This window comes from Mauremys mutica, chromosome 2 (assembly GCF_020497125.1).
Source record: "Mauremys mutica isolate MM-2020 ecotype Southern chromosome 2, ASM2049712v1, whole genome shotgun sequence".
Taxonomy (NCBI): domain Eukaryota; kingdom Metazoa; phylum Chordata; order Testudines; family Geoemydidae; genus Mauremys; species Mauremys mutica.
Genome location: NC_059073.1, coordinates 83,525,108 through 83,550,286, shown reverse-complemented (window position 1 = coordinate 83,550,286; position 25,179 = coordinate 83,525,108). Strand labels below are relative to the sequence as shown.

The window sequence follows — 25,179 nt, the reverse complement described above, 5'->3', positions numbered from 1 at the left end:
TAAATCTGTCTGCTGGCACTGGCATTAAATGTGTATGTTGGCAGATATGAGATTGTTCTCATGTAAAATATACAGAAAGACATTTTTGAATACATGCATCATGACGATTACATACTTCTTGAAATCTTGTCCTCCCTCTGCTTTCATGTCCTTGCCCTCTTCTGTTCTCCTCCTAACTATCAGGTGGCTCCTCCTGCATCCTTTTTGGAAGGACTTCCTTTACTTCGACTATGGGTTGTACTGAGCCCTGTCATTCATCCCCTCCTGATCTGCATTTGATCTCATTCACTCACATGGCTTTAATTACCATCTTTAAGATGATGACTCATAGCTGTACCTCTAGTCTCCACTCCTGCTTTCTCTCCAGTCCAATCCTACATCTCAACATGTCTCACTGACATCTCCTCCTGAATATCTCACTGTCATCTTAAAATTAACATGGTCAAAATGGAACCCCTGATCTTTCCTGCCAAACCTTCTCCTCCCCCCTGCTTTCTGTCATTGTTGACAAGGCTGCCATTCTCCCTGTCCCTCCAGATTTGAGCCCTCATAAAAGGATTTGTTTTAGCTCCTGCCTGTGGGCTCAGTCCCACAAATCCTTACTCATATGAATAGCTTTGCTGTTCTGTGAAGAAATAGTCAGTACATAAGAATTATTATGTACATTGAGTTTGGTCTCAGTCCAGTTTCCAGTGGAAAAGTGCCTATATGAAAAAACTACATAGTTATAATAGTCACTAAATAGCACAATTGTCAGCTGTCTTGACAGGAAGACCAACGGCTGAATGGGCCTGGATATTGAACTACCCTTTCACCTCTGGAAGTGTTTCTTCCGGAACATGGAGAAGGTTCATTGGCCAAAAAGTATGGGGAACCTTACACTACTGGTGGGATATGATCCCTGTTCAGTGAACAAAGAATTGGGATCTCTAGTGCTGTCAGTCAGGCACATTTCACAAACACTGAATGCATACAATGAAATAAAAAAAGACATTATTGCGTTGTAGTTCTTTGCAGGAGTATGGAGCTGTCATTTACAATCACTGACTTCATTATCTACACCATTACCTGAAAGGGGCTTTAAACCCAAAGCCATTTGTGGGGCAGCTGCTTCTACTTGCTAGTATTAAAATGACATGAACGTTGAAAGCATATTAAGTCTTGTAAATGTAAACACGTGGGTACTTGAATCCTAATGGGAAGAATTATCTCTTCTTGTGGTTTTGGCAGATGGAACTTGGGTTTTAGAATTCATCACTTCTGGGTAAGCAAACGTGGTAAGAAACCTGGTTCAGCTTGCCCAGGGTTGGGTTTTTTGTACTGTAGTTTCAGCTGCAACATTTGTGGCTTGGGATTTGGCAAATACTAATTTCCAGCAGAAGTAATTACCACTTTAGATAACTGTGGTGGCTCTTAGGTCTTGCTGAGATGTTAACAAAGAATGATGGAAATAACCTTGATTCCATCCCTGAAGAAACCAGATGTTTAATTTATAGCAATATCATAGGATTTGGCAACAGTAACCAAAATGCACAGGATCATATATTGACTAATTTAAAAGAATAGGCTCATTTTAGAGTGATTCCTGGGTAGTGGTGGAGACCCTAATTCAGCAAAGCACTTACACATATGCTTAAAGGTAATCATGTGCCTAACACTCATTCAAATCAATGGGACTAGGATGTGCTTAAAGTTAAATACGTACTTAAGTGCTTTCCTGACTTAGGGCTTCAATTCTCGTTGGTTATTGAAGGCACTCAGCACCTCCCAAAAGGCACTCATCATTTTTCAGGATTGGGCCCTTATCTGTTTGTTTAGAAAGTCTTCATACTCTTTTCCCTCTCTCACATTCTCTAGGCAACAAATAAAATTAGATCATATGTCTGCTGGTAAGGAGTTTAGACTACTACCCCAACCCCTCATCTCTGGCCCCACCCCAGAGCCCACACCCCCAGCCAGAGCTGTCACCCCCTCTCTCACCTCAATCCCCTGCCCCAGCCTCATGAAAATGAGCAAGTGAGCGAGGATGGGGGAGAGCAAGTAATGGAGGGAGGGAGGATGGAGTGAGCGGAGAGCAGGGCCTCAGAGAAGGGGCAGGATATGAGGTGGGGCAGGGGTGTTTTGGTTTTCTGCAAATAGTTGGCAACCCTACTTGATACCCCTTTCTTACCTTTTCCCATTCTGGGTCTATTACCTTGGGAACCCCTGTGCATGGAACTCACTCTCAAAGTCCTAGTCTTGCCACTACTGATCTTTAAAACGTGAAGATTTTGAATGATTAAAGCCTTTTTCATATATTTTATTTAGACTTTATCAGTAATAAAATAATCCTTTGCATTTATCCAGTAGCTTGAATCATACAGATTTTTAATCCATTCCCCATTTTTTCATTTAAATCCCTCCCTATAAACTCATTTCTATAGGATTTGCCTATATTCAGATATTAATTAGAACCTCCAGATGAGTTCTTGGTACTGTCAGTTGAATTGTCTTGTTAGACTGACCTCACACTTGGTAAAGGCAACTCACATCTGTTCATGTATTTATACCTGCTCCTGTATTTTCCACTCCATGCATCTGATGAAGTGGGTTCTAGCCCCCAAAAGCTTATGCCCAAATAAATTTGTTAGTCTCTAAGGTGCCACAAGAACTTCTCATTGTTTTTGCTGATACAGACTAACACAGCTGCCACTCTGAAACCTGATCATATCACTGTAATCCTTGTCCTCTCGTATTGATATGGACACATTTCCTGTCTTAAATAGAAAGAAGCTCAAACTAGTTATTGAGTAATGAATGTGTGAGGTTACTGACAAACATGCATCCTTTTTTCAAGCATACTTTTCTAGAGCAGATAGCTTATGGATATCAGAAATGATTTTAGCTAGATCATTTGCAGGGCCGACTCCAGGATTTTTGCCGCCCCAAGCGGCAAAGAGAAAAAAAAAGCCGCAATCGCGATCAGCAGCAGCTCCACCATGCTGCTTTCTTCTTCGGCAGCACTTCAGCGACAGGTCTTTCTCTCTGAGAGGGACTGAGGGACCTGCCGCCAAATTGTCGCAGAAGAACCCGATGTGCCGCCCCTTCCCCTGGGCTGCCCCAAGCACCTGCTTGCTGGGCTGGTGCCTGGAGCCGGCCCTGTTTGTTTGACCACTTTAATGCAACTTTGTGTGTGTGGTTGCAGAACAAACCGCGAGACATGGAAGTGATATGTAGCATTTTAGTGTGGAGCTTTCCAACCAGTAGATGCTGAAAGATTAGAAGTTCATTCAATCTATGGTGATCTTAAATTATCTCTCTTTGACAGCATGTATTAATAGATACAGAGAAATTATACAGTGGCATGTTTTCACCTGCTATGTATTTGGATTTTGTGCAGATGTTCTGTTACTTCAAAGGCAGCACATAGTATCTGGAAAAGTGACATAAAATATAGAAGCTTTGAGGGGAAAAATCACTTAAAATATAGCTTATATTTTAATCATGCTCTGTCTCTTGATTTATTAAAAAAATCAGTGTTTTTTTTAATCCAATAATCTTTCAAGTTTTCTTTCTGAAGCTGAAACTGATAAAAGTTTCATACCAAAAGTTATCAGGAAAAGGGTCATTGTTGATAAGTTTCTAAGCAGTTCTGATTGGATTATTTTTTCTGTAATGACAGAAATTTGTCTTACAAAGAAGCAAAAAAATCATTTTTGGAACTTGAAGGAACGTTGTTTACTTAAGAAGACCTTACTGATAGAGAATGACAGACTGTTTAAGGAAAGCTGTACTGATTAGGTATTATATCTTACGGCCTGATCCTTCTTCTGTTGAAGTCAGTGGGATCAGGACCTTAGATAGTTAAATGTTTGCTTAGAATATATAATTAAATTGAACTTTCAAAATTGTTTTTAGAAATAACAGTTGCTGTTTTAAGCCTAACTCCAGCAAGGCACTGAACCATGGGTCAAGTACTTAATTATAATGACATAGGTGCCAGGGCTCAAGTAATTAGGTGCCGGAGCTATTGCAATTGTATTACTTTCCAAATTGATGCAGCAAGGCCCAGGTGCTGCGGGGACTATAAACTGCCAAACCTAGAGATGCTGTGGCTGAACCCTGGCAAGCACTGGCATAAATGAAGCACTGCATGGGTCTAGCTTAATCATGTGAATAGTCCTGTTGACATCAAGATAGACACATACTTACCTCCCATGCTGAATTCAGGGCCTTAGTATTTCATTATAAATGTCGCTGTTGTGTCTCACTTACAGCTGCCATTGTATTGTTACTTTCCCAGGAGCAGGTGGAAGCTGATGGTGTAGTCTGAGGAACAGCATTGCTTGAATTTATGAGAAAAGCAAAAGGCACTTAAACTGTGTAATTTGTATTGAAAAGTAATCAAACTCATCTTTACAATAATTTTTAACAACAATGTATTTTTAAAAAAAATAAAGAAAAGACATTACCATATGGCATCTTTTGAAAATCTCTTGCTTTTTCTTAGGGCATTCAAATGCTGAACTTCATTTTCTGTGTGTCATGCTATTGTCAAGGTAGTGGCTTCCTCTTTGTTAATTATTCTTTCAGTTGTATGTAAGATCCAATTCTCCATTGTCCTGCACCTTGTGTGGTCAGTTACACCTGTTCAAAGTGGGTACAATAAGTTACCATTTTGGCTTGGTAGCATTTTACACCTGCCACTTGCTCACTCTGCACTAGTGTAGAGAGCACTTGGTCGTGCACTTGTTTGCAAAGTTGGTTGCAAAGCTTCATTTACGTATGTGACAGTGGAGTTTTCCTTAAAATAGTGTGGAAAGATATGAACAGTCTTCTTGATAGTAGCATTTAAATGGTGTTTTCCTTTAAAAGATGTCTCAGGCCTTAATCTTCTGTTTGTATTTTTTTACTGACAAATATCATGTCCATAGTATGAAGTACTTTGTATTTTAATTTAACCTTTGGAATAAATGAAGACATTTCCAGGATGCACCTCATATTTAGTCAGTTGTCTACTGTAAAGTCTTGATTGAAGTTTCATGTCATTTGGCTTTCCCAAGAATTGCTTCATTTCCTCCAAAGTGCTTACAGTTAGGTTTTTTTTTTTTTGGTAAAATCTGTTTTTGCTATAATGTTTGGGAGAATGCTTTTATTTTTTTTATTATTTTTTTTAAAGTCTTCTGTGGTCTAACACGCTACATGTGTTTATAAAGATGCAGGAGGCGCCTTGAGGTCTGGGGAGGAGACTAGGCTCTATTAGGAGCTCTTCAAACTGTCTTTGGTCTCAGAGTACGTGGAATGTCATTCACATGACTGCTCCCTGTGTTCCTTGATACGCACATGGCTGTGGGAAGACTTGCTTCTGCAAGTTGTAAGGTTTACCATGGCATAAATTACACAGATGTGTCAGTGCAGTGAGAGAGCTGGACAGTCCCTTCGTCATCGAGTGGAGCTAGAGAGAGCTACAAAGTAAATGTGAGATGCTGTTTTGACATTGCTTTTTATGGATTTCATTGTGATTTTGCTTGACTGCATCATGATGATGTTGAGTGTCAGTGACACAAGTATTGCAATGGGATAATGAGAATGGGGGCACTGTGATTAGTTTGTGGCTCTATTCATTGATTAATTGAATCTCCAGCCTTTCACTGTTGAATTCTGTTACTCTAACATATCCATGTAGTTAAGCATATGCTAGACTGAGCTACTTTGATACAGAAAAGATGGCATTTAGCATACTCACACTGCAGATTTTTCAGTGTGTTGGGCCATAGTGCCAAGTGGTCTAGCTCCACTGAACTCACCATCTGAGAATCTGCCCTGTTCTTTTTGTGAGCACTGAACTGGAAAACAATTTACTTTCTTGCTGTTCTACAAAGACAAGTTGTTAATGAATGTCAGTTCTATTTACTTGATTTTACACAACTTAACAAGGTCTGCTGTTTACTTCCAGCATTACTTATGTTAATGTATATATGTATTTTGTTACCAGCTCTTCCATGTTGCTTACATCCTTATCAAGTTTGCAAATTCTCCTCGCCCAGATCTCTGGGTGTTAGAAAGATCAGTGGACTTTGGAAGAACCTATGCACCTTGGCAATATTTTGCTCGTGAGTATTAATTCTTGCATCCCTGCAGTTTTATAGGAGAGAGGCTTTAATCATTTGTAGAATTTAGAAACAAAAATCAACCTAGTGGTTTCCCTGAATAAAGTATGGTAACGTGAGATGTGTTTGGAAGGGGTCTGGCATAACTGTTAACTAGTTATCTTCAGTAAAGCCCCATTCTTAGCATTCATCAGCAAAATGAACATGACATGGTTTGAAAGTTTAGAATCTTTTTGATTAAATTAGCCCAGAGACATACACTCAAACAGGTTTTGTTGCCAGTAATTTTTCTTCCAAAGAGCCATAAAAGGAACTGCTTTATATAGTAGTCCTCTCTACTGAGAGAAGTCTTTGATGAGGTAAATTTTCAAAGCAAGGCATACTGATTTAATCTGACAACTTTCATTTAAACTGGTAGAGAACACATTAAAACCCGATATAGTTTTGCAAAAATGTAAAACTGCCCTTGGGATTTTTCCTTTTATCTTGTTCATGTCTTAATAGTGCCTTTCACCCCCTCAGGATTCCAGTCTTCTTTGTAAACCTAAACTAGAATACATGTACAAGTACCCTACAATGCAGCCATTTTTGTTGTGATATGGGGAAGCTGTTTCAGTGCATTGCCAAACACTAAGAACAGTTTAGGACAGAAAGTGAAGAAGAATGTGTTCATTCGCTTTTAATATTTTTCATTTTTCTATAGTAATATTTCTGTTTTCATACAGAGATGTAATTTGATTCAGGGAGATAATCTATTAGAAAGCATGAGGCTAGTTCTTTATGGATTTATGTTAGCACAATAATGCATGTTTCAATATGTAAAAAAATTGATTTCTTACTTTACTAGATTCTAAAGCAGACTGTTTGGAACATTTTGGAAAAAAAGTTAGTGCTCATATTAGGAGGGATGATGATGTTATTTGCACTACAGAGTATTCTCGAATTGTGCCTCTTGAAAATGGTGAGGTAAGTGCTTTTCAGAAGACTGGGAAATTTAATTTTTCACGTTGGAAATAAACAGTGTTATACAGTGTTTGCTTATTAGTATGTTGTTATGAAACATTTGCTATTTCAATAAAACCTGAACTTTTAAGCCAATTTTCAAACTTAGGTGCCCATGTAAGTCCATCAGGTATGTAAATCCATATTCAGGCATTTGAGAAAATGTCCTAATATTTATAGACGTGCTGAACATTCACAACTCCCATTGAGAAGTGAGTGCTCAGAACCTCTGAAATTAGGCCATTTGTTTAACTTCATGAATATAATTTAGGTGCCTTACTTTGGGCATCCAGGTATGAAAATTTTGGCTTTGTTTTCTGAGTAGTCACAATGACTGCAATGGGTCTAATTGTGTGAGAATTGCTGATGGAAGTAAAGGTTGCAGAATCAGACCTCTAAATTTCAATGAGCAGTAACTCTATTTTAAAAAAAGAAAAAAGCTGTAAATGTATAGTATAATATAAGTGTGTCTGTAAAAGCTAACACAGGACATACTGCTCTGGCTTAGCAAGATGCTTCTTACCACTAGGAAATATGATTTATGTTCCCTTTATCCGAATGTTTATTAGTGGTTGCATTTATCATTCTTTCCAACATAAACTTTTATTGGAGATAGGCCTGTGTCAGATCAAAATCCAAACTTCCTCATTATTCAGGGTTGTTGGAATTGGATGTTATGTGACATGCCACTACAAAGAGAGGCTTGTGATGAAGCTTTTATCCAGATCCAAACTTCTTGAAAGTTCTGGGGGTTTGGATCCAGTGTTCCAGTTTTGATTGATAATGGTCTATGAACATTTCTGCAGAGTGGTCCAAAAACTTAGAGAAAGATTAGCATTTTCTATTAAATTCTATGGATTTTTGGATTAATTTCTTTAGAATCCTGTTGCATCATCCCCTATTAAATGGTGTATGACTTTTTCTAAAGGAGTTGTGTTGTAATTGGAAACTTCAGTGATTCAATTTTATGTACTTACATGTTTCCAAGTGGCTACTATAAACTGTATCTGAAATCTGTTCAGTTATAAACAAATAAATAGCTTTTGCTCAGTTGTCCACACACTCTTATTTGTTAATTTAGGGTTTGTTTATGATTGCTGGGCTCTTGGCATCAATTTCTTTTTCATAATAAGAGCACTGAAGCATTTGTTTTGAATTATTATACAAACCTGCTCTTGCATGGAGGGAAATTCTAAAGTAACATCATGTACTCACTTTCAAAAGTACATGAAGATACTCTCAGGCACTGTAGCTATTAACTGAAATTTATTCCGGGATTTTTTGTGCCTTAACCCAAAAATGAATGCATGTTGGTAAAAGATCAATATCCTGAAGTTCTTACTTAGGTAAAACATCATTGGCTGTTAGTAATGTATTAGGATTGACTTATTGTTATTGGTTTCTGTAAAATTGCATGTATCTTTTCAGTACTTTCTGATGTAATCCATTCAAGACACATGAAGCCATTCTTATATGGATGTGTAACACGAGTAAATTGTGCCTGAAGTGAATGGGAATTTTTTTCAATATTCAGGTTTTGCTGTGAATATCTTCATAATAATTTTCATAGAACCCGTGATTGCTGGAGCGTCCTGCTAAATCAGAGCAGAATGGCCTGTATTAGCATTTACAGACACTTATATTATATACTTAAAGCATTTACATTTTGTTTTAAATAGAAGAGTTACTTCTCACTGAAATTTAGAGGCCTGAGTCTGTAACCTTACTCCCATGAATACTAGACATGGTTAGAAACGAGCAATCTGCAAATTTTTGGATGCTTATGTTATTGAAACCTGTGGATGACTCCCCACTGCTAATGTTAACTGTTTGACAAAAAGATCTTTGCTCTTTTATTAGATTGTGGTATCCTTGGTAAATGGTCGTCCAGGAGCAAAAAACTTCACTCACTCTCCCATACTTAGGGAATTTACCAAGGCAACAAACATCCGCTTGCGTTTTCTCAGAACCAATACCCTTCTTGGACACTTGATAGCCAAAGCTCAACGGGACCCCACTGTAACCCGCAGAGTAAGTAGCTTTTTTCACAAATGGATGTTCAACAGTTGCCCTTCATTCCATTACAGTGAATGGAATGACACAAATGTCTTTAGTTTGCAAAACAAGAACAAAAAAAGGTATGGTCCTGATGATCCCCTCCAGCTCCACTTGCAGAGGGAAGCTAGTGGGGACAGATCAGAGTTGTGTGGTTTGTGTAGAGGGGAGTGTGGTGCTCTCTCAGGGCACCCAGAACTGTAATCTACTGTGTTACCTCTCTGCGTTAGCAAAAGAGCTTTGCTGGAGCTTAAACTGTGTGACAGCTCCCTGCCATGCCAGTCTGTTGGCCTTGCCAGCAAACCCCTTGAGTCTCTGTCAGTCTAAACCTTGCCTTGCAGGTAACATCCAGTGAACCCCAGTTCCTGAGTTCCCCAGCGACATCTTTCTGCAGTGCCTAGTCGCTCTCAGTGGACACTCACAGAAATTAACCAAGTTCCCTGTCTTCAAAGAGAATATACAATTGCTTGTTAGTTCAGCTGTTAATATAATAGCACTGAGATGGTTTATATTAAAAACTAAGAATAATTTTATTAACCAAGAGAGATTTATGTGATACTAAGGAAGAGAAAAAGAGACGGGTATGCTTTCAAACAAAAGAAAAACACTTTTTAGTGCCAGAAATTGAATTCTAGCAAGTGATATCTTTGCCTATAGCAGTTTCTCACTTACATCACATGACCAGCAACTCCAGCTCTTCAGGAGGATTCAATTTTCACATAATCAGAAGGTCCTATTCCCTTTATCCCCTAAGAGATAGATAACAAAATGTCTCATAAAAGATGGGTCACAGCCAACTTTGCTGTAAAGTGCTGCAAGGATTTTGGATGAGCAATATTCTACAAGACATGAGTGTATTTAGTTAATTAAGTCAAATCTCTAGAATGCATGATATGATTTTATTTCATATGTAACCATTTGTTTCCAATACTTCTGCTTGCTATTATTTGAATCTCTTTGTTAAATGAACTTAATTTCACTATAAACATATCTAAGTGCTGTGTGTTAGGAGAGCTGTGATCCAAGGTGAAACTGGTAAGCTGGGGTGTACTGCTTCTTTGGAAGCAGCCAATCTGTGAATACTGTGACTGTCCGGTGGACAAGGGAGATGTTTGGATTGAGGGTTGGGGTGTGCCAGTTGCTAGCATGTAGGGTGACAGGGAGTCCTGCAAGGTCTAGGGGGAAGTGTTTGTACTGCCCATGGCTGGTGGAGTTGGGGAGCTGACCCATGGCAGGCACAGACAAGGTTTCCTCACACTAAGAGAAGATGGTAGCAAAGTGTGTCTGAACCCTGGGTACCCCTGGGAAATTCCACAGATTAGAAGTTCCCTGCCCATTCTGTGGGGAAATAAGAGAGGGGCAGACGCTCTGATGGAATAATCCATAAGAATCTCTATGCATTGGAATTTGTAGAGTTTCTTGATCCAGTGTGGTTATTTACCTATCAGTTATACTGCAATAGAACCCAAAGGCTCCAGTCAGTGCCATTTGGCTAGGGACTGTACAAATACATATGGGTCTCCTCAACAACAACAACAACAAAATCTTACCCATTCCAGTTGCTTGGCACATACAGTATGTAAGATTGTAAGACTTAAGTGCAGCTGTAGGATTTTATTTAAGACTAAAATAAATGGAGTACTTGTTATGCTGCTTGCCAGACACCATAACTTCAGCCTAATGTAATCAAATAGTCTAATCTGATGGTGAGGGGTATATAAGGTAACATGTTTCATTAACTTGCTGACCAGAAGAGTGTCAAGACTTTCCATATCAGATGCTCTTGAAAACTAGCAGTAGTTCAGCATTCTAGTAGAGAGCCATTGTGCTAAATCTATTGTATAAACCAAGCCAAACCAGCCCATCCCCTTCCCTCTGTACAAACAACTGCCATACTTCCTCAAGTTATGCATTCATTTCATACGGTTGGAAATTATCTGCAGCACAAGCAATGTGGTATTTGAATTCTGACAATTTGGGCATAACACTGTTAATCCAGTGTAATGCCACAAAGTAAGAAGAAACCAGAGATTGAGTTACAAGTAATCATTATGGAGCTAACACACAATGAGATACTGCCAGAGAAAGTGTCAGGGACCATTTTTAATTTTGACCAAGACACTGAAAGCACGGGGAGGATGTGTGTGTGTGTGAAGAAGAAAAATAAACCACCCTAGATGTGATTAGATGTGAATGTGTACATCCAAATAGAACTAGTCCAGGAAATAAAAATATGGACTGGATTCTCTGGTCTACTAAGGCCAGTTTATTGCACCTATTTGGCACAAAGTAGCCTGCAAGCAGCCAGCCAATGAAGGAGTCCCCCTATGCAGGGAGCTCTCTGCCAGCCATCTCCCCTCCCTTGGCATAAGGGAGAGGGAGAGGACATCTCAGGGTGAGGTGGGCTAGAGGAGAGGACACAGTGGAAGATAGCTCAGCTGTGCCTGGCATAAAGTAGAGCTGCCTCTTTAACTTGCACTGGGGCCAGGCAGCTGAGGATCAGGGAGCTGCAACAGGCTCCCTGCAGCCTTCCCTTGCCACTGAGCAGAGTGGAGAGTCTGCTCTTAAGTTTCTTAAATGAACACAGAAGTTACTATAAATAGTGGTATTTACACTGAGTCAGTCCAAAAAACTAAATTGGTATCTGCCCCTGCCTGGATGACTGCAGGGAGTGGTGATGAGATATGAAGCTTTTCAACTCTAGGTCACTAGTTCAAATCTAGGTCACATCAGTCATAATTGCAAGCAAGCAGGTGGGCTCAGTTCAGTTCCTAGAGTTCCCTTGGCACGATCCTAGCTCACCATCACAACTGGCAACGTTGCTGGCAGTTACATAGTAGAGAGGTCATCAACTTATTAGGAATAGAGATTGAACTATTACTTCCAGGGGCTGTGCTTCTAGAATTGGCCAAGACACTTTATAAGGACAGCATGGGGAACGGTGAAATACCACTGTCTGTGCGGTATCTGTTCAGTGGGTAACACTGACCTAGAGTGTGAAATGGCTTTGATTAATGAATCTGGGCCTGATCCTGCAACATGGATGTCAGTAGGAGTTTGGCTGTTGACTTCAGGAAAGCTGGATCTGGTCCTTTATGGATATGTTTGTTTAATAATCTGACAGGCAAAATTTAATGAGATAGTAATGATTTTCTGATGTTACTGTGGCTGCCATCCTACAGACAAAGGAAAGATGTACACATACCTCTTGATTTGTTTTACAGTATTACTACAGCATAAAGGACATCAGTATTGGTGGACGATGTGTTTGCAATGGTCATGCAGAAGTCTGTAATGCAAAAAGTGCTGAAAACCTGTACCAGTAAGTAAACTGAGCAGCATGCTCATTTCACAGACTATAAACCAATACACAGGTATTTTCAAATTACGATTTTTAATGATAAAATAAGGATGTCTTATAGTTTTCTTTATAATGTTTTTAAAGCGAAAGCATAATAAGGCATATATGAAGATATGCTGAGAGGTATTCTGTGTTTATTTAGTTTAACAATAAAAGAGTGTGCATTAAGTCTTTTTAAAATTAAAATGAGGGTTTGCTAGACCTCAGTTGTTGGGTCACCTTAGTAAAAAGTTTGGGAACTGCTGTGTTAAACTCACCTCTTTTGGATACTGAGATCCTGCTGCAAGATCACCAATTTATTTCACATAAGCCATCAAACAGCCACATACAATACTTAATCCTGCCATGAGGCAGGGGACCGGACTGGATGACCTCTCAAGGTCCCTTCCAGTCCTATGATTCTATGATTCTGTAATGGGCTAGCTTCTCAGTGGAGTTACTCCAGCTTTACAGCAGAATAACTGAGATCAGAGTCAGACATCAGGACTTTTGGTCATTATGTTGAAAATCCCAACAAGAAAGTAAATGCACTAGATTCTATTATTAATCCCCTTGGCCATTTATGTGTTACCTTTTCTGACTAGAATTGGTGACTATAGTAATATCAAGGAAAATGCACAACCTTCTGTAACAAGGGAAAAAACAATTCAAATATATATATTTGTGTAGATACCATTAAGTATTCCATAAGTGCCTTCATTATTGTCACAGACTTTGAAGTGAGTGCTTACGGGACTGAGCCCTTAGATAGGCACTTGGATGAAGTCAAAATAAATACAAAAATTTTCCTTTTGGAGGATGACTGTTAATTTTTATACTTTGGGTTATTTCTGATGCTCTAATAGTCCTTAGTTTGCATTATTTTTATGAACAAGATGATGTTATGATCTTAGATATGTGAACGGGGCACTGTACTCACCGCTGGGTGGCACCCTCTTCTGGCAATTCTGGGGATTAGCTCTGTCCAGTTCAGCACCCCTTTTCTTCTCTTCCATCGTTGCAGCTCTTCTCCTGTGGTACGGCTTCTTCATGACTCGGCCCTCCAGCCAGGTCATACTGATTTCCCCTTCTAGGGGAGTCTTTCAAAGTCTCTCTGCTCAAGCAGTATCAGGCAGTCCTCACACTTGCAGCCCTGACTATGTTATTCCTACAGTGACTCAAGTAGTCTCCCTGTTCACTGCTGCAAGCAGTACCAGGAACCCAGGCCTGCCCTCTACTCTGGGTTCCAGTCCAGGGCCCTATAGTGAGCAGTTAAGGTCCGGGTCTTCAGCAACCCTACTGCTCTCTTCCCTGGACAACTTCCTCAAATGCTTCTTTAAACTTCTCCTTCACCAACCTTCCTAGCCAGACCCCTCTTTCTTAGGCCTATTAGGTAAACCTTCCTTGTGGGTTTCTGTCTCCCCGTCCCTCTCCCTTACCTCAGGGATAGAAACTGCAGCTTCGTCCCTGCCACTTCTGATGCCAGCCTCCTGGTGTTATAGAAGCCCCATCTGTTCCCTCACAGGTGAGCTTCCTTCTAATTAGCACCCTCCACACAGCTTACATTTCCCCTTTTTGCAGTTTAATTGACTGATTAGGCTCACCTGGCCTAATTCAACTCTCTCAGCGCTGGTGTGGGAAGGTCACCCCATCGTAGTATGTTATAAAGCTCTAATAATTTTTTTTTAATGAAACATAATGAAAAATTGAGTCCGGAGTGTAACGGTAACAAACGTTTTGATATAGTGTAGTACAGCAAGCTTGAGCCTTGGATCAAGAGTTAAAATAAGATATATTTGCAACTATGGCATATCATCCTCGTTTAATACCTGGTCAGGATAAGGTTTCTTAAGCCCGTGTTTATTTAATCCAATTACAAATGACCTCTATAAATCATTTGTGCTAAAAAGCTCAAAATGGTGTGAGTGAGATACTCTATTGTGAGGAATGCTAGGATGATTGTGAAAGGATTTAGTGCAGGGGTCGGCAACCTTTGGCATGCGGCTTGCCAGGGTAAGCATCCTGGTGGGCCGGGCTGGTTTGTTTACCTGCCGTGTCTGCAGGGTTGGCTCATTGCAGCTCCCACTGGCTGTGGTTCACTGTCCCAGGCCATTGGGGGTGGCGGGAAGCAGCAGCCAGCACATCTCTTGGCCCGCGCCGCTTCCCGCCGCCCCCATTGGCCAGTGGGAGCTGTGATTGGCTGAACCTGCAGATGTGGCAGGTAAACAAACCGACCTGGTCCACCAGGGTGCTTACCCTGGTAAGCTGCGTGCCAAAGGTTGCCGACCCCTGGTTTAGTGTTTTGTGTTGACCTCTTTACACTTGGTCTTGCCATTTTCATGTTAGAAGTAAATTTTGGGTTGTAGTAAAATAAGAAAAATATATATAGTTTTAAATCCTATTTCAATTAAATGAGAATTTTTTCAATATCCAGGTTTCAGTGTGAATGTCAGCATAACACTTGTGGGGAAACCTGTGATCACTGCTGCCCTGGATATAATCAGAAACAATGGCAACCTGCAACTGCCAACAACGCAAATGAGTGTGAATGTGAGTAGCATGAAAAGATGCTAGTTAAAAGGTGACAATTCATTCAGATTTTGATATACAAATGGGAGGTACCTCCAGCACATACATGTTCATGCAAAATAGCAGAGCTGCGTTGGCTGGCTGCAAAGCCCCCAGCAGATCAGAGATTGCAGGTGCCTGGCACTGCCTCAAAACCTTCCCATTCTTTTAAACACACCCTTCAGCTGGATTGCCCAGAATCATGCACCCTGAAGGAATATGGCTGAATCCATTTTCATATTTGTTAGCATTTATCTCAATTGTGCCCAGCCCGGGCTCTGAATCCGACCCCTAGATTTTGAGCACTGGTGATATGGGGGTGGTTAGAGGAGAAGGAAACTTCCATAGAACTACCTTGCCTGATACTATAAACCTAATTTTGATGCACCCAAGTTCATTTAGTAGAACACTGAAATATTCATAACAGTGCATTTAGATCCTTGCTACTTTTATATTTAATGAGGAAACAATATATTGAGTTGGAAGGCGAATCAGAGTTATTTACTGTACATGGCTTTGTGACATAGCCCAGTTGAAAAATCCTTCTAGTAAACCAGGTACTTTATAAGGAAAACCATCTTTTGGGGAAGAGGTGTGCTTTCTTATATTAAGAGTGCCAACACACAGTCTAGTCTCTTCAAAAGATTCCTGGATCTTCAATCTGCTCACTCAAAACAAAACTACATAGATGGGAGTGAAGAGTTGTTCTCTTTGGAGCAACACCAGTCACTCTTTCTAGTAATCTGGTCTCTTGACATATGCCTCTGGTAAATGGATGCAGATATTCTGTCTTCTTTTCCTTGAGCTCCTATGGGGGAGCTCCTTTGCAGTCAAGCTTCCCGCATTTCAGACAAACATTTCATTCTTTTGTTAAGAAAACTGGGACATGGGGAACCATGACCACTAGGGCCCTTTTCTGGGTCTTGAAGAGGCTGTTCTGCCTGCCGTAGACTCTGTGTAATCACATGGCATGAAAACTGTAGCTATGGTGATTATAGCATTTGCTGTCTTTGTGTCTTCCCCTCTTTTGAACACATACAGGATTCTCTTCTCCCATATTGTCTTGGCAGGCCAAAAGGCAGATGTTGTGACTTCAAGTTGTAACCCTGTTAGAGTGTCAAGTAGATGTATATTTATATTATTGAAGAAGTGAGGAATAAAAAGGAGTTTTATTTTAATCAAAGTTCAGAGGTGATCCGCCAAAATTGTGATAGTAAAAATAACAGACAAAAAAAAAGTAGAAGCAGTAGATAGAAACTAGGCATGTTGTGACTTGGTCAATGTTTAAATTATAATTCATAAGGTTCTGAGCCAAAAATGTTTAACATCTACTGCTACCTGAAAAAGGGATCCTTTGAGCCTGAAAGTGTGTGTGTGTTTTAAGTTATTCACTGAGGATAGTACTCACCAGCTGCAGACACCCTTCATTTACAGCCTGTGGGTCAGGGGATTAGAGCAACCTTGCAAGTCTTCACAAAATCTCTGTATCCCGTGTAGAAATTCTTGACTCTCCTACTGAAAAATCAGTGGGTCCCTGAGAGACTGGGAGACCTGCCAAACCTGAAAAGTTTTGTATACGTCCACAATATTGTACTTTTCAGCAAATAGTCAAAGCTTCAAGAAATTGTATTGTGATGTCTGAAGGGTATTTACCTACCTGCTGGTAAAAGTGTCATTACTTTGATCAAAGCAGGTAACTTGACCTTATAGTAAGAGACATAGTAGATGGCTCAGGATGCCAGTAGCCTTTGGCCATTAATGACTTTGAGGGTTTTTTTTGACACTTTCCTTTCCCTTCCTGGTTTTTCTAAGAGCAGGAGAGCCAAAGGTAGCCCAGCCATTTTGGCAGATTTTGGCCTGGCGATTTCCCTCTGAATCTTGTCTAGTTTTCTTGAAGAACTTCATGTATGGACTGGAAAATGAGCTACAAAGGCTCTTTGGCTCTTATTTAAGCAGGTCACTGATTCCTTAATATTCAAATGAGAGTGGAAAAGGAGGAAGCCAATATCTTCTCCATCTTCTTGAGTTATTCAAATTGGAGAAGTTTTTCCTGTCTTCCTCTTCAGTGAAAAAGATGAAGAGATCCAAGTAGGCAGTACTTAATTTGTGCCAGGACTTGCCAAGACTGAGCCCTGCACCTCTAGGCTTGGCAGTTCATAGCCTCTGGGCTTGCTGCATCAGTTATGAATATAAAAAACTTGCTTGAGCCCCAGCATCTTTTTCATTACAAATTAAGCACTGCCGGTAGGCTAAGTAAAGGTGAGAGTAAGGAGCTCGAGTAAGACAAAGGCACAGGCTAGACTTTGGTTTGTTGCATCTGTTTGCTATTCTGGTTAGTCACTACTCTGAATTATGTTACAACTCTGGATGTCTGGAAACTGGAGAAAGGAGAGCACAAGCTTATAGATGATTTGATGGAATGAAGAGAAGAGATTACGATAGGCTGATATTGTGCCGGATGGACAGATTGGGAGGTGCTGTTCATTAGTTTGCACTGGGGTAACGGCAAGACAAAAGAATTAGATTAGGAATTCTATCCATCCACCACCCTTTACCCAATACATATTTGCAGAAACTGTTCAAAGTGTTGAGCTATTTTCAGATTAACCCTTACTTTTCAACCAAGGCAAGAACTTTAGGGGACTTAGACTACTTTTAGCAAAAGGCTATGACAAAGTAACAAAGGCTGTTGCTGGATTTAGACCTACCAGCTTCATATAAATGGACCTGTAATATTTTTCAGACTACAAAGAGGCTGATATTCACAAAAGGCTACAGCACATCACCTGACGTACCTCATATTTTTTTTCCAGTGTGTGAACAATACTCCTAGGTCAGGGAGCTATCCGTTGGGCAAATGTTTATGTTGCGTATGATGACAGAATATGTAGTCTAGTCTAGTGGGCCTTGAGAGGTGTTCTTTGATCTTATGCTGTTCACTGCATGGAAAATTACTTCAGTCAGGAAGGGGTCAAAAGTTAGGACACAATTTCTAGAGTTGGACAAGATTCAGAACTAGTGTGAGTACAACTTCATTACCTTCATTTGGCACAATAAATAAATATAAATTAAAAAACCTTACCAACCATACAGAATAAAAACACATCATATCTGAGATTCTAAACCCATATAAACTAGGAAACTGAGTTACTTACCACAGTTGCTCTACCCCTAATCCTTGATGAAGTAATTGGGTCTTTTGGTACATGATCACCTAGAGCCTACTACTTTAAGTCATTTGGAGTTTTGCCACGGATGGGAGCAGGATCAAATCCATAATGCTAGAAAATGTGACAGACTTTTTGATTTAAACATATCTGTGCAGTGAATAGTTCTCTGGTAATAGACTAGTTGTGTTTGCTGGCATTGCTGCAATTAGGGCTATGTGAGTTCCTCCATGTAAGCCTTGTTATTATACATAAACAATTGTTCTTCTGACTGAAGATTTAGCCCACAAGTGTCAGCCCAGATGTGAATATATTTGTAAATTTTAAAAAATAGAATAATATTTGGCTATTTTTTATTTTGAAAAATACCCCACCCAGATTAGGTGATCTGGTCAGGAAACATCCCTATAGCTTATTTTAGCCTCAAATATATAGTTCTTCGTTGAGTAACTACACGTGTCCATTTCACTATAGGTGTACGTGCATACCTTATGCACAGGTGTTGAAGACTTTTCCCTTAGCAGTACCCATTGGGGCAGCACGAGCGCCCTCTGGTGCCTTGTGCCACTGCACACAAGTATAAAGGGCCATGCTGCCCCTGACCGCCCTCAGTTCCTTCCTACCACCAGTGACGGTTGTTGCTGAAGCTATGATCTTTGTTCATATCTTCCCTTCCTTAGTGTAACTAGTAGTTGGAACATTAGTTTTTAGTCTTGTATATAGTATATCTGTAAATAGTTACTTATAGGGTTACGTTTAGAATACCGTCTTATAGAATTACTGGGTGCCAGATTGGGTACTGGGATTGGTACCAAACTGATGCCCCGTTCTCCTGGATTCAAGGCCTGTTGTTCATGTAGTCAGATCTACGCCATTAAGTGACCCACTCCCAAGCTGCCTCAAGTGTCTGGGTGAGGTGCATGTAAGTGACACGTGTCACATCCGTAGAAGGCTCGAACCCCATTCAAAAAAGGACAGGGCTGCCAGACTCAAGTACCTGCTTTTGGAGTCTGCATTTCATCCACCGCTGGAATTCTTCTGCTCCAAACAGGTAGCAAGCACGTCTGAGTCTGTTAGGAGTGCTCCTCCTGTTCTGGCAGAGTCCTCAGGCAGATCTGCATCCCCGGTGCTTAGGGAGACACTGCATAAGTCTCCTAGGGACTCGGTACCAGGACCCTCAGAGAGGAAGTTGCTGAGTGTTCGCAAGGACTCGGAGGGGTGCTCAAAAAAGTCACAACTCCAGGAGCAGTCTGTGAATGAGGAGGTATTGCTGACTCTGGAACGCAGGAAGGGTCTGTTGAGACCAATTCTTGAAGGATCAGTGCACCTCTTGGTACTGCAGGCTCAGGAGCCCTCTCTGGTGTCATTGACAAGTTGCATAATCTGTCAGTACTGGCTTCTCTCACGATTCAAAAGCCTTGCACAGCACCATTTTTGGAACTGCACACTCCTGTAGTCCTGGCTTCAGCTCCAGGGCACTGCTTGGTACTGACCATTTCTATACTTTTGATACCCCTGTGGAGGACTGTGTCTAGGCAAGCCAGCGATGATTTCTCCAATACCCCTTCTCCAGTCTTGGAACCTCTCTCCCCACCTGAGGTTGCCCGGCAGCCCCAGTGGGGTGCCTGCCTGTTGTGGTACCATCCACAGTTTCAGCATTCTAAGACCCAGTGGTCTACACGGGGCTGGGCCCCACCTCTGTACCAATGGCCCTTCTGAACCCCTTGAGACTTGCCTCCATGTTTCAGAAACTCTCTGCTCCCTTCCCACACTTTTACATCAGCTTGGCACTGCTCGGGAGCATCTGCAGGCAGGACTCCATTTTCCTTCCCCTGGAATTAGGATTGGTACCATGCAGGCAGAGCCTGTGTGCCCAGGACTCCACTGTGGACGAATTGGAGGAGGGACCTCCTCAGCAACATTTAGCTTCTCCTTCTTTGTCACCCGATGAGGCTGTAGTGGCTGAATCTGCCTCTCCCTCTCCTGATGATTTTAGAGCGCATCAAGACTTGTTGAGGAAGGTGGCTGCAGCTCTGGATATCCAGCCAGAAAGAGGTACAAGATCACACAGGCTTGTGGACATTTTAGTGTCTGCAGGACCCTCTTCTCCCTATTAATGAGGCTATCCTGGAGCCCGTCAAGATTTTATGGCAGACTCCTTCTTTTCTGCCCTCCCCCCCACCAAAAGAGTGGAGAAGAGATATTATATCCCATCACAGTAATTTGAACACTTTACAGCCACCTGCTTCCAGGCTCCCTGGTGGTCACAGCCGCTAACAAAACGAAGAGGCAAGGACATCGGGCCTCTACTCTGAAGAGAAAGGAAGCAAAAACCCTAGGTCTGTTTGACAGGAAACTTTATTCCACAGAAGGTTTACAGCTCAGGATTGTGAACCAGCAAGCTCTGCTGGGTCAATGTGATTGCAACCCGTGGGATAATATCCTGAAGTTCTACATGCTTGTGGATAATTGTTCAGTTTGTTCAAACCCCCTGTCCATCAGTTTTCTAAAGGATTTGTTTAGATTGTACTCTTGGGTTCATAGTCTAGTCCACAGTGGAATGTATATTTGGTGCCAACAAAGTTGATGGGTCCCCACTTTGAGCCACTAGCAACTTGTTCTCTGTTTCGCTTGTCAATGAAAGTAATTTTCCTTGTTGCTATAACATCAGCCAGGAGAGTAGGTGAACTGCAAGCTTTGGTATCAGAGCCCCCCTATACAATTTTCTTTAGGGACAAGGTTTTCTTTTGGCCTCACCCTAAATTCTTGTCTAAAGTGGTTTCTGAATTTCACATGAATCAAGCAATTTATTTACCAACATTCTTTCCAAAGCCCCATTCAAGCAAAGAGGAGGAAAAGCTCTATACACTGGATGTTAATAGAGCTTTGGCTTTTTACCTGGAGCGGAGTAGAGCATTCAGGTCTTCCTCTGAACTCTTTGGCATGATTTCAGACCAAGTAAAGGGCCACCCAGTCTGCACCCAGAGGATCTCTGCCTGGATTTCTGGCTGTATTTGTTTATGCTACCGATTGGCTGATGTTGCACCTCTGAAAAAGGTGATGGCTCATTTGATGCAGTTGCAGGCAGCTTCTGTGGCTTTTCTGGCTAGGCTTCCCATTCTGGATATTTGTAGGGTGGCAACTTGGTCATTGTTCCATATGTTTGCCTCTCAAATGCTATCTCTCATCAATCCAGAGAAGATGCAAGATTCAGAGGAGTAGTCCTTCAGTCCTTGTTCAAGCAGACTCTGAGCCCACCACTAGTTCAAACTGCTTGTGAGTCATCTGTAGTGGAATGGAAATGTGCAGACACTCAAAGAAGAAAAAACGATTACCTACCTTTCCAAACTGTTGTTCTCCAAGATGTGTTGCACATGTCCTTTCCATGACCTGCCTCTTTCCCCTCTCTAACAGAGTCTTTCTAGTAGGAAGAAATGGAGGAGGGTCAGGCAGTGCTGCCCTTTGTATCTGTGTGTAGTAGCAGGGGCACCAGAGGGCGCTCACGCTGCCCCCAAAGGTACTGCTAAAGGAAAAATCTCTGACAACCGTGTACAAGGTACACACAGACACCTACAGTGGAATGGACATGTGCAACACGTCTTGAAGAACAGTTACGGAAAGGTAGTTAACCTTTTTATTGAGAGAGAGAGGGGCACAGCCTCTCTATCTCTGGCAAGCCTGGTAGCACATGCTGTCTTATGTCTAGAGATGATCTCAAGTTGGCTCTAGTTTGAAAGGCTCTTGGCTGATTTAAAAAAATGTGAGCATCCTTTTTTGTTTATAATAGGTTACTGAATTACAGCCTAATAATGAAAGCTGACTTGTAATATTTCTTCCTCAGCCTGCAACTGTCATGGACATGCTACTGATTGCTACTATGATCCTGATGTTGATCGACGCAAAGGAAGCTTAAATGTCCATGGGTGGTATGAAGGTGGAGGGGTCTGCATTAATTGCCAGGTAATAAAGTGCTTTTATCTCATAGGTTATACATTAATGGGACTTGGAAAGTGTGCATAGAAGACTTACTTTTCTCAGGCTGACACTTTTGAGATGGCCATTTTGAATAGTACCATTACAATGACATAATCGCTCATGCTCCAGCCAAAAAGAAAAATCATTGAAGGTAATTCATGTTCTATGAGGCCTGAAAAGGGATCACCTAACTACAACTATCGCACTTTTAAAGAGAACCCACTACTGCAGTTCCCTACTTCAGTGGTTACAGCAGAGTGGATGAAGAGCAGATCTCTCACTGCACCAGCCAAGGAGGAGAGGGAGTTGTGGGGAGCAGTGCTTCTCCAAGCAAGCAAGAGGAGAGGGAGAGAGCTCTCCCTCTGCTGTAGTTGAAAAGGGGAAGCTGGGTCTCCTCCGGTTCCCGTTACAATAATGCCTGCATTCTTTTTAAAAGGGCTAGAGACAGACACCATGAAGTCCACTAGAGACTTTGCTATTGCTAATCTATTTTATGCGGAAGGCGCTCAGATATTATAGTGATGAACAGTGGTAAAAAACCCTAAGATAGATGGATAGATAATAACCCCTGCTTCCAACCAAGGCCTGTTCCCTCTCTAATCTCACTGTTGTTTTCCTCATTCAAACCATTGGAACTTGTTTATTAATTTATAAATCACACCTGCTTGAACCAAAATACAGTCCCACAATTTAAGAATAACATTGACACAGAGTCAAGAAAATGATGCATGCTGTGCAAGTAAAAAGTTTAGTTGTGCTGTCAAAAATTAAGGAACAAGGAAAGGAAATGTGCAGTGCAACTATAGTTCGAGTATTTTTTCCATCTTATTGCTAAAATAAAATCCGCTACTGCCCAAAAGGCAGTCAGAAGTAAATAAAAGTTCTTTTTATTAAAGAGAGGAAGAAGAGATCTTTGTCTTCCACTTAACGTTTCTATGTAGGGCTTTGTTCAACCAATGCTGTAAGATTTGTCATATTGGTGCTTCCTGTTAGCTCTTTATTTGTGAAAGATCATGTTTCCTAAATTGCTCTCAGTATATAAAAGAGCAAACCTGACCTAAATCCATGAAGCCTGCAACTGATAATTGTCTGTGATTTGATTTTGTGGAAATTAAATTGCATTAAATGAATTAACCATGAAATCTAATTATAACATTTTCTTCATAGATGATAAGGCACATGGATTTTACTTTACTTTTTCCATTTGTGTCATGGAAAAAAGTACATGCCTGAATGAAGAACTAATAGAACCTGATGCATGACACATATACTAGATTCTGTTTCTTTAAAGTCTGACAACAGTGCTCCATATATTCTGTACTATATATCTGTGTCAGACAATATATTGCTGTTAAAGAGATTTAGCTAACGAGAGAGAACTGTGCTTTCCATGTTCTCCCTTACATAAACCCCTATATTGCCTTAAAAGGGAGAAGAGACAGAGATACCCTGAAGTCAACTAAGGACTTTAATCTATGACACAAGAAATTTGTTGTAATTCAAATGAATGAACACTATGTTTTCTGTGAGTGTAAGACACATTAAGATGTTTAAAAGGCTGTCTCCTCTACTTACAGAAACTTTATTTTGTGCTTTTAATTTTATTTCTAGACTGATAGTTTTGCATTCATTTGAAGTTTCTAACCTTAGTTTGAGAGTAATTTAGTCACAAAGATGTACCTTTCAATATGGAAACAGCATGATGCTGTTTGCAGTCAAACTATATATGTATGTATGTAATGATAAAAAGGCAAAATGAAAAGAAAGTTAAAGAAATATCTGATAATATTATAAAAAAAGACAGTGCTTTTTCGCTGATTTAAATTAACAGAATGTTGATTTAGGGATTTTGTGCAATGTTTAAAATTAACTAATTGTTAAAAATTCCATGTGTTTATGTGAAATTACTCTGATTCATAATGTCATGCAAAGATCAGACAGGTAAAGAACAAGAATAAAATGCACTTTTTATTGCAGTCTTGCTGGATTTTTCCCATACTGAGCCTGACTGTATATAAGAAGAACCTAAATTACCATCTTTCAGTCCTGTATTTGCTTATGTATCCTTCCGCTTGTTTTTCTTTCACATCTTATATTTTTCTCTTACTTTATTCTGCATAGCATAACACAGCTGGAATTAACTGTGAACAATGTGCAAAGGGGTACTATCGTCCTTATGGCATTCCAGTGGGAGCTGCTGGTGGCTGTATACGTAAGTCTTTCTCTGTTTGGTTATATCTCACAGTGGTATTTCCTGTCAATCAGGGCAAGGACTGTGTCTTATGGGATAAAATTTTCTGAAGTGCCTAAGTGATTCAGTCCCATTGACTTTTAGTGAGACTTAGATTCCTACTATGAGGCAGTTGCAGTAGTTCAAAGACAAAGGCATGGGAAGGTTTCTGCACTGGTGGAGGAGAGGCAGTGGCATGCAAATACCAATGTTGTCTGGAGGTGATGATAGGAAGATATGCAGAAAAATACAGCTCTGAGTTAAGGGATTTGTAAATAATAATACTTACCTATCTCCCAGGGTTAATTAATTTATTCAGCACATTGAAGATGTGAAGTAATATGTAATTGTTAATTTGTAGCATTATTTAAATAATGATGCATTTACAAGTACAATTGAAACTTCTATAGTTACAATGTTATGTTTCTTTGCCAAAGCAACAAATCAATTAATTTGCAGAATGCATTTAACTGTTGTTATTTATTTAGCTTGCAGTTGTAATCCAGAGCATTCAGATGGTTGTGAGGAAGGATCTGGTCGCTGTCATTGTAAGGTGAATTTCCACGGCGAAAACTGTGAACAATGTGCTGAAGGATACTATAGTTTCCCATTCTGTGTCCGTAAGTATTGAAGAGAGACGTATCTCTGTTTCACAGGCTTCTACTAATTTTAATAGGCATCTATGTTATAAGTCATTATACATTACACTGCATGTGTATAAAACAGTCATCATTTCATATTCTCAAATATTCA

The 25,179-nt window shown here is 40.5% G+C and overlaps 1 protein-coding gene across 1 annotated transcript in view; it reads left to right on the top strand.

Moving 5' to 3' along the window:
• LAMA3 (laminin subunit alpha 3) overlaps positions 1 to 25,179 on the top strand; it is a 178,186-nt gene that overhangs the window by 22,534 nt on the left and 130,473 nt on the right. The window contains exons 3-10 of the mRNA XM_045004766.1: positions 5,975 to 6,092; positions 6,937 to 7,055; positions 8,952 to 9,122; positions 12,371 to 12,468; positions 14,921 to 15,036; positions 22,063 to 22,181; positions 24,318 to 24,408; positions 24,915 to 25,046. Coding sequence (XP_044860701.1) covers positions 5,975 to 6,092; positions 6,937 to 7,055; positions 8,952 to 9,122; positions 12,371 to 12,468; positions 14,921 to 15,036; positions 22,063 to 22,181; positions 24,318 to 24,408; positions 24,915 to 25,046 — 964 coding nt within the window. The remainder of the gene's footprint in view (positions 1 to 5,974; positions 6,093 to 6,936; positions 7,056 to 8,951; positions 9,123 to 12,370; positions 12,469 to 14,920; positions 15,037 to 22,062; positions 22,182 to 24,317; positions 24,409 to 24,914; positions 25,047 to 25,179) is intronic.